A 10495-nucleotide genomic window follows, 5' to 3' on the forward strand; every position below is an offset into this window, starting at 1 on the left:
CAGCTAGACCAAACATAAAATTTAAAAAAGCAATAACTTTGAATTATTTAGTGTTATTTTGTCTCATTTAGCGTTTCCCATCCTAACTGTTGATGATCTCAGACCATTTTCACGCCTATTCATTCCTTTGTTATGAACTTCAGAACACCTTTTTTTTTTTTCATTCTTATACCCAATACAATTGAACTTCCTCTATAGTTTATTTTTGGCGTGGGAACGAGCTGTGGGCTTTGGTGAGAATACACAGTGCCTGCCAAAAGCCCCTGACTACACCTTCCTGTATTTTACACCTTAGTCTGTTGTGGCCTTTTGGAGGAGGGGGGAACCGGGCCTGGGAATGTTTTTTTGATGAAGAAAGAGGAAATTTCAACCTTAGTTCATCTTTCATCTTAGCTTGTGTGGGGTTTGATAAGAGACCCGGCTCGGATACTGGGGGGCAACTTTTGAACCCACGAGACCTTTATGATCAAGTTGTTGCGATAAAAACACAATCATTCCAGAAGATAAGAGGTTTTATCTTTCTGCATCCATTCTGACATTTTTTTCCCCTTCTTTTTTTCTTCTTCAGATAACAACCCAGACTTTATGATTAGCTTTTTTGCCATCCAAAGACAGCTGGGCGTAGGAACCGACTGGTCCCAGGACACACAAACCGGAGAGCAGACAGARCTGAAATATTCCTACCGGTTCATCTGCAACGAAAGTTACTACGGCGAAAGTTGTTCCAAAAAATGCACGCCCCGAGATGACCGCTTTGGCCACTACACCTGCACCCGAGACGGCCAGCTTTCCTGTCTTCCTGGCTGGAAAGGGAAATACTGTGAAGAACGTAAGCAGCTAATCTTTTGTGTTCTCACGCCTGGAAGGTTGACTTTTTTGGGGGGCTTCTCGGGTCGCACCATCCCTTACTGCTGCCTTTGAGCTGGTTCTAAATCTATCATCAAGAAGGAGTTAATGAAGGCTTCTCACCACAGAAAAGCTCATCTCCATTATTTGTGTTTGGCCCAGTTATTATGAGTTGTGCCTAAAAGGAGAAGTTAAAGATATCGGTGGTGGTTAGGATGTCATCATCATTACAGCTTCAGTTAAACTCAACATAATGATATATTAAAGTCTGAGAGGCTGTTTTGGTGCAGAATGTGCTCTTTATTGATATTTGCCTCTCGAGGTCATATAATTCGGTTGTGTAATTGGTTGCGGGTTTGTGACCACTCAGACAGTGTGGAACGATAACATCATACTGGTGCAAACCCACTTGGSCAAATCATAGATGAACCAGCTCTGATTTGGAAAGCTTTAACATGAGGCTGGATGCCATTTGGCGCCACTACACGCTAAAGGGCCCCCCCTCTCACCAAATACCAATTAATCAAAGAATAGATTGGAAGGAGGCACCGTGAGAGTAATAGTTACCATGTGCTGGATTTGGGACCGCACGGGTGATGGAGGATCTGTCATCCGTGTCACGTGGTGGGGAAAGCGAAAAACTGGCATGTGCTATTTTGACTGTGGCACCAAATTCTAACCAGATGGGCTCACGTGTCACAATTATACACGCATCAATCACTAGTGACTACAGAAAATATACATGCGAGAGACAGATTGAGCATCTTTCAGACACCATAATTCCCCGTGGTTCCCACGCTCCCACGCATAAATCTGAACAAGCCTGGTCGTTTGGGTTCAGTCGGTACATTTCRGGAGGCGGTTTTTGAAGCCGTTTCGAAGCCCATTTTTACATCGATGCTGTAAATTTCAGCTCAGCTGTGGCGTTGAAGTTGACACTAACTGATCCGGATGCAAAGGCCATATAAGAAGTCAGTATTTGTTTTAGTTTGCAGGTGAATATTTTCATTAATTTAGCTTAACTATGACATTAAAATTAAGGCCAATTATTCCTGAAAGAAAGGCTAAAACATCCTGTCAGTGTTCATTTCAGAGGTGATTATTTACCTCTGTAGCTCAATCATGACATTAATGTTCATGTAAATTATCCTACTTTCACAGATTTAAGTTATTATTGTGCATGCACACCACATTATCATGCCTTCATAGTAGTCAACATCGCCATTCACCTCTAGTCTTTTGCACCTGCTTTTCTATGCTTATATAAACAAACATATGTATAAACTTTAATTGATTTTATTGTTATTTTACTTTGTGATCAAATGTCCACAACGAGCAATGTTGCATTTTGTCAGTATGACTGCAGAGCACTGGTGAAACACGGGTAAACATTAACACTGTTTAGACTATGTGGAAACTGGAAATATGCATGCTTCTTGTTAAAAGGGAGTTTTTCCTCTCCACTGTCGCCAGTTTGCTGCTCAGGATGGGAGACTGTGATGAAGCGATTCAACACAATCTGCTGCTGCTGCTAAATGCAACTGAATACACCTAGACACACAATGCATGGCAAAATACTGATGTTGAGCTTTTAATAACTGTAAAAAAGGTCAATAACTTTGAAGTTTATGCTAATTAATACCTTAACAAATTTAAGCTAATGCGACAAGCTAACCATTTTTGGTTCACAGGGGTAAAAACTTACCTGGTGTTACTTTAGCTATGCCGTTAAAGTTTATGCTAATTGAGCTAACTTAACCAGTCTGCATTTCTTTCAGTTCGCACAGGTGAATATTATATTCACAGTAGTTAAAATACCGGTAAACGTAAACGTTTTTTTTTTCTCCTTACATGGAAGCGCGTGCCCTGTAACATAATCCACACCACACACSCGGGGAGGCGAGGGGAGGTGGGGAGGAGGGGGACGAGAGGCGCACGCGGGCACCGACAGGAGGAGTCCGGCCGACTGCACGCGCCAAGGTTAATCGCGGCATTATTATCCGCCACGCGCCACCGATGTTTACCCCCCCCCCCCACCCAACCCACACACACACACACACACACACACACACTGCCATTGTTGGGCGTGCGGTAGTAGCAGCTGCAAATATGGTTGCGGCCGACCACAAACAACAATGGTGACAGCTGTCTGCTATTGAGAGCGAGCATCTGTTCTGGACTAAAGCGTCCGCTTACTGTCAGTCCTGCCTGATATGTTGTCCTGAGAATCAGTGTCATGCAGGACCGGTACACTTTAAAACAGGACAAACAAACTCCCAACACACACACACACACACACCCAGGGAGCAGCTGGGGGGTGTGGCTGACAGGTTCAGATCAAATGACCGAAGTTGAGACACTATAAGGCCTCATGTACTTCAGCACTCACGCTCAGAGTTGGCTATTTCAAGAAAATAAAAGCTCTTTAGCCCTGGCCGYTATTACCAAGCATTAATGGATTATCTGACTTTTTTTTTTTTTCCCGGCTGTTATTTTTAACAGTTTGAAAGTTTTAAAGATGTCAAAAGTGACAGGAAAGCTTTATTAACACCAACAGCAAAGAGGAGGCTTAACTTTGTGTGTTTCTTTTCTATTACAGCCATTTGTCTTGACGGTTGCAGCGAGAGGAATGGAAACTGCTCCAAACCCGGAGAGTGTGTGTAAGTATCGATAATTAGGAAGTGTTGAAATACTTGTTGGCTGTTGCGTGTGTATGCACCAAGGAGCGCATGAGAACGGAGTCGCCTTCAGGTGGAACGCCTCTCCACAGGCAGAAACACTGGCCTCTTTTGCAAAAGCTTTGTTGTTTCTAAAATCACCAGCTGCCATGGATTTTGTGCTTGTATAATCTATTGAGAGAGGCAGAAGTTCACAGAAAATCAACAAAAATTTTCAGTTCGCGCTCTCTCCGGTTTCCCCGCATCACTCAGTAACGTCCCTCTCCTTCCCGTGCTCCCTTCCTGTCACTGCCTCCTCTCGTTCCTTTGCTCACTCACCGGCGAGAATAATTCACACACTCAACCGCTCGCTGGGAGAAATTCCTTGTGAAGTCCAGCATGCCCTCGTTTTAGAGTTAAATCCATCATTTACAGCTCATAAACTGACCCAAATTGGGGGGTAAATCCTCGAGATGCAAAACATGGTAAAGCTGCTCCCATGGCTCTTTTTTAACCTTAGTTTGGATCTATAAAGTCGAAAAATGGGGAAAAACTGATCCTCACAAGAAGTCTAAAAGAAAACTGTTAGAAAAATACAAAATTCCATTGTTTATCTAAAAGTTTAATTAGATTTTATACCACTTTTATGGAAAAATAAGGTTGATTTCACTTTACTTTGTAACATATTCTTTTAGATATCTGTAATGAATTAAAATATCACGTAATGCGTGATTTTCCGCTAAAGGAGCTACTAATGTTGCGTGGCAGATCACTGATTCCTTTAAATCATCATTGGTAAATTCCAAAGTTTTAAAGCGTGGTTGGGTGCGTTTAATCAATCAATGTCAAGAGACTTCACATGCAAATAAAAAGCTGAAATGTTTCAGTTTTATTTGGTCTGTCCACGTCTTATGACAAAACCGACAGAAAGAAAAGAAAAAAGTGGGTAATCAAGAATGTCGTCTCTTTTCAGATGCAGAGAAGGCTGGCAGGGCACTTTCTGTGATGAGTGTAAGAAGTACCCGGCCTGCAAGCACGGTACCTGCCAGCTGCCGTGGCAGTGTAACTGCCAGGAGGGCTGGGGAGGCCTATTATGTGACCAAGGTACACCACACCACTTGGACCACTGCTGCTGTTCGTTTTTTTTAAAGAGAGCCTCTCATATTACCTCTGCTCTGTTTTTGTTTGAATTAACTTGAAAGCATTAGTAAATTAGGTTTCCTCTGAAGTGGTATTTGTAGATTTGCACACACACACACACATCCAGAGCAGCCTTCAGGCACCTGGTAAACAAACGTTTCGTCTCCGCCTCCAGATCTGAACTTCTGCACGCATCACCGTCCCTGTTTGAACGGCGCCACCTGCATGAACACTGGCCAAGGGAGCTACACGTGCACGTGCCTGCCTGGATTCACGGGGGTCAACTGTGAGCTGGAGATGCAGGAGTGCGACAGCAATCCCTGCAGGAACGGAGGGATCTGCACAGTAAGTAGACTATGCTGTGACATGTATACTTGGTGATTTCTGTTTCTTTTTTTTCCCCTTTCCCCTGGCTCACTTTTGGTCTTTTGTTGTTTTTCCAAAGAACTTGGACAGCGGCTATATGTGCACATGTCCCCAAGGTTTCGAAGGCTCCCACTGCGAACACAACCTGCTGACATGCGCCGACTCTCCGTGTTTCCACAGTGGTAAATGCTGGGAGAAAGACAATGGTCGCAGTTACATGTGCGAGTGTCCCCCTGGCTACACCGGACTCAACTGTGAGAAGAGGATGGACAAGTGCACGTCGCTTCCCTGCGCTAATGGTACGGTCTTCCTCTCCTCTTTTGCAACCCGCCCCGCTATTCCTTTCCGAACTTCCCCTCCTTCCCCCTCCCCTCCTTTCAAATTCCTACAACTGGAAGCGGTGTGGAACAACAGGAATTGTTGGGAACTTGGTGCCTATTGTCCTCCGTGTAAACATTCAGCAGCTTCGAGCAGCAGCCTGTAAATGCCACCACAGCTCGCTGCAGTTGTTGATGAAAGGGGGGCAAGTACACAAGCGCGGTTCAGTTTCTGTCTCCTTGTAAACACTGGGAGCTCGAAGATTGTTCTGTTGAGAGAACAATACACAGTGTTGCGGTCGCACTAAATTTGACGGGGATGTGTGAACCCAATGGGGCCTCATGGGAGGTTTCGTCGGGATCGTGTTTTCTCTCGTTTTGAAATGCCTCAAAATGATTTTTCACAATCAGCCTTTGTCGACACTCACTCTCCCATCTCCTCCCCTGTAGGCGGTCTGTGTCTCCTCCAAGGAGGCATGCGCATGTGCAGCTGCCGAGCAGGATTCGCTGGACCGCGCTGCGAAATAAACATCAACGAGTGCGCCGGGAACCCCTGCCTCAACGGAGGCACCTGCCAAGACCGGATAAACGACTACTTCTGCGCTTGTCCAGCGGGATACGGTGGACGCAACTGCGACAGAGTCCTGGACGAGTGTTCTCTTCAACCCTGCCTCAACGGGGGCAGTTGCACTGGAGGCGGCGGGCCGGGCAAGACTCCGGCGTCCTGCGTTTGCCCCTCGGGCTTCACCGGGGCGCGGTGCGAATCCTTTGCCACCTTCAGCCCACCGGGAGACGACGGCTTCCAGTGGGCGGCCGTCTCGCTGGCCGTGGGTCTGATGGCGCTGCTTGTGCTGTTGTGCATGGTGGGCCTGGCTTTGCGGCACATCCACCGGCAGGCGCGAAGGCAACGAGGGGAAACGAAGACTATGAACAATTTGTCCAAAGTTCAGGGGGATAACTTGATCCCAACATCCCAGCTGAAAAACACTAACCAGAAGCTTAGCCTGGAGGTGGACTGTGATACAGAGAAATCGAACTTTATCCATAAAAACTATCACTTGGACTTTTACAACTCTAAATCAAAAGAGTTCAAGGATGAAAAGTCGCAAGAGGATAAAAGTCTTATTTATGACAAGTGTTTAGAAGATAAAATGCCTTTGAGTAGAATGTACAGGTAAGAGAAACTTCCAWAATACCATTCACTCTTGCTCTGGTTATGTTTACTTTGGTATTTTTGAAATTTCCACTTGTTCCCTAAATACATACCAGTATAAATGGAGCCTTACTGAGTAGGAATGTTAACGAGAGTCACTCAGTGGTTTAGTTTGAACCTTCCAATTTGGTTTTACAAGTGTGGAAATCTCGCATACCCTGCTCCATGTGTATGCGTGCAGTGCACAGCCCCTCTGTGGGATTTTTAGCTTGAAGTAACACAACGTGTGGTTTGTGTTTGCAGTGAAAAGCCAGAGTGTAGGATATCTACGATATGTCCCTCAAGAGACTCTATGTACCAGTCGGTATTCGTTATAGCAGAGGAGAGGAGGGAATGCGTCATAGCAACCGAGGTAAGCCAAATAAAAGAATCAACAACAGCTTTATCTGCATTTCCTTGGATAATTTGTTTCCAATGTATTACATCGCCCCATTTGTGTTATTCCCCAAATGGGTTGTTGCTCTTTGTAGAAGAATTTTATTCTGTGATTTTACATCTAAAGTGGGGAAAATCCCGTTTTATATGCTTTATTAGTTTCTGTAAGTTATGCTGACTACTCTTTATCTTGGCCGTAAGATGACCTAAAACCCTAGTTTATAAGGATTTCTCACACATGTTTGGCTTTGTTTGGTCTCAAAGGCACTTTGTTTCTCTGTAGAGGTGTTTAGTTGAAATGTTTTATTGTTTTTATTATTTCCAGGTTTACTACATAGGGCGTAGCTAATGAGCTAATAAAGCTGAAAAGTGCTTGAAAAATCTGATGTTTTTTTTCGCATTTGGTTTTACTCCATTTTTTCCCCTTTTTTTTCCTCCACAGGTATGAACTATGAAAGGGTCAGAAAGGTTTGAATGGAGGACTGAGACACAATCGAGGCAGAATCTAATATTCTGGATTGTTTACAAATGCTGAAAAGAGACTGGAGATTGTTTGAAGAAGTTTGCCGCTGCTCTGGAACACTTAAAGAACTGGAAAGGGCAGAGTCTTCTGCTCTGGAATAAAAGACACATAAAGGACAGGAGGACCGATCAGTTTTTATATTGTCCAAGCGTTTGTATGCAAAGCATGTACAGAGAAGGACCTTTTCCAGCGACAGACAGAACATCAGCAAAGTGCTTGTCGACAGACTCGGCCATCTTGGACGGTCAAAGGAGGCGACGGTGGATTATTTGCCCCCCTCGTATCTGACCCAGCCTTGTTTGATAATCACGATGACTCTAAGAGCCAACCAATCAGCGAAAAATGGTGCCTAAGATTTGATCCCCCTACAAATCACCCACCCCGCAACATTCACTCCTGCCAGCTTTGCCTGCTATGCAAGACTCAGGGTCCAAAGGAGTGAACTCGCCCCCCGCTGTCACAATCCAACTTCAGCAACTCCGGGAAAAAAAAAAACAACTGACGATTGTCCAAAAGTGATCTTCTGCCGTCAGTCGTGTGAAAGTGACTGGTTGGTTTTGGTCAGCGTAAAAGGGTGGTGATTGTATGCAGCCCAAAATTCACTCGAAGCCTTAAAAGAAGGGGTGTTTGAAGTTAAATTTGTGCCCTTGTCTGTCCTCGGTTCATTTGCACTACAAGACGAAAACGAAGGAGGAAAAGATAAAAACACASTAGGGGTGGGAAAATGCTTTTTAATCAACGGGGATTTCAAGAGAGAAGCTGCAGGAGTCCAGTAATTGTCAGTGCAGTGCCAGGACAATCCAAGAAAACGTGCGCATAGGAAAGTAATTTTTTTATGCAACGAACAGAGACAAAAACTAAACAATGAGGAAGACTGTCACACCACTGCCTGCCTATAATGAATCTCAAAAGCAGAAGAACCAATAATGTAATGTTTTTTATTGATTATTTCCAGAGTTTAATTTAAATATGACACTGTTCTTTATATGTTTTATAATATTATTTTGTATATAATGCATATTTATAAGGACCAAACTTCTGAAGAATACATCTTCCATGGTAACTGTTTGTCAAGTAAATTGGAAAAAGAAAAAAAAAAAGAAAATTATTTTTGATGTGTTTTTAAATAATGACCATGACAGCAAACAACAATCATATGTGTCTTGTTTTCTTTTTTTTAGCTTCTTCAAAAGGATATTTCCACCACTTTGAAGTTAGGTGGAAACCTAATGAATATTTTTATTGTACAAGATGTGAAGGTGTTTTTTAAAGGCTTCAGTTTGGAAAAAGCGGAGTTTTAATCTGAGAGGATGGACAAGCTAACAGCTAATCCAGCTGAGGTCAAAACCAACATGGATTGTTGCCCTAAAACAACTCCAATCTCAAAAGATTTTTAGCAGCTCACGCAAACACTGTTTTAGAAAGTTTTACACACCTGTCAGTTTGGCATTMAATGTTTATTTCCATCAAAGTGTTCTAAGCGCTGTTAGCAAGAGCTAGCTGTAGGTTTTATAGTTCAGACTATTCCCATAGGAACCTTGTAATAATTTGATTAAAATAAATAAAATAAACATTTTATCTGAAATTGAGCAAAATATAAAGATTAAAATAAGAAAACTTGCATGACCCACTATAAGATTTTTGAGAATTGGAGTTTACTTTGTAAGTACATCCACTTGCATGCTAAAGGCTAAAGGCTAGCCTGAACAGACCCACTTCTAACTTGGATTGCTGCCATCTGAAAGAAAGAGTCCTTTATAGTTAGAAACTGGTGAGATGAATCACAAAACATGATTTTTTTTTCCCTCCAGGCTAAGCTAATAGCTAGCCAAACCATGCTTTCTCTATTATTGTTTTTGTTAGTGCTTACAAACCTGCTCTTTCTCAAAAATGCCATATCTGTGTAAAAGAACACTAAATAAGCACTATGTAAGCTAAACATCTACATTTTTGCACGATACTGTTTAGTTTACCGTTGTTTTCCTCGACTTAATGAGTAAACTTTTGGACTGCACTGCAAAAACTGTCCATCTTACCAAGTTTTAAAATCTTATATCCAGCCAAAAAAATCTTTTTGATCTTGTTTTGAGACTGATTTTCTAATCAAGAACTGATTGTGTAAGAATAATCATCTTGTTTTCAGAATGTGTAAGATTATTTGTCTTGTCAGTCTGAAAATTTGACTCAAATTAAGTCAAAAATTTCTGCCAATGAAGTAAGAAAATTTTACTTGTTAAGATTCTTGAAATAAGAAAAAATTGAGTCAAATCAAGTATTTCAAGAATCTTACCAAGTAAAATTTTCTTACTCCATTGGCAGAAATTTTGACTTTATTTGAGTCAAATTTTCATGCTAACAAGACAAATAATCTTACACATTCTGAAAACAAGATTATTCTTACACAAACAGTTGTTTTTTAGTAAATAAGTCTCAAAACAAGATCAAAAAGACTTTTTGGCTGGATATAAGATTTTAAAACTTGGTTAGATGCATATTTTTTGCAGTGTGACCAGACATGCCAAACAAGTAGACTGATGTATTCAGCAGCTTTGATAACTCAACATTTGCATCTTAAAATCTTAATAACATAGGCATTGTTTGGTTGAGAAAACATCAAACTAAACTAATGTCATTGCAAAAAATTTTTAAAAACAATAATAAATTGACCCCAGGCTTCACCAGAAGCGTTCCACAGCTCACTGCTACCACTGATTTCTATATACATTATCATGTATTGACAAAGTTCTAACAGTGTAAAAGTTCATAAAATTGATTTGATTTGATTTATTGGTTCAACAGGAAAAGATTATTAAAAATCAAGCCTGACTCAGCATAATTGCTGTTTTACAGCAGGTTCCTGTTCTGCAGCGCATAAAACACTCAGAATTACAGCATCACAATCACATCATTATTATTACAGCATAGACACAAAGACAAACAAGCATACCAAATTTCAAAAAGGCAGCATTTGCAAAATAGGACGTCTAAATATGAGCACAACCGAAAGTGTCCAGCAGATGGCAGACAAGATTCTTCTTAAAGGGCTGTAGTTTTGAAA

At 41.9% G+C, this 10495-nt stretch overlaps 1 protein-coding gene across 1 annotated transcript in view; it reads left to right on the top strand.

The window, feature by feature from the left end:
• dll4 (delta-like 4 (Drosophila)) overlaps positions 1–8589 on the top strand; it is a gene marked incomplete in the record, with an annotated part of 11696 nt that extends 3107 nt beyond the window's left edge. The window contains 8 exon segments of the mRNA XM_014009944.1: positions 569–829; positions 3446–3506; positions 4477–4607; positions 4819–4988; positions 5089–5308; positions 5777–6500; positions 6783–6891; positions 7357–8589. Coding sequence (XP_013865398.1) covers positions 569–829; positions 3446–3506; positions 4477–4607; positions 4819–4988; positions 5089–5308; positions 5777–6500; positions 6783–6891; positions 7357–7362 — 1682 coding nt within the window.
• Positions 8590–10495: the final 1906 nt, after the last annotated feature.

This window comes from Austrofundulus limnaeus, unplaced genomic scaffold, assembly GCF_001266775.1.
Source record: "Austrofundulus limnaeus strain Quisiro unplaced genomic scaffold, Austrofundulus_limnaeus-1.0 Scaffold63, whole genome shotgun sequence".
Taxonomy (NCBI): Eukaryota; Metazoa; Chordata; class Actinopteri; order Cyprinodontiformes; family Rivulidae; genus Austrofundulus; species Austrofundulus limnaeus.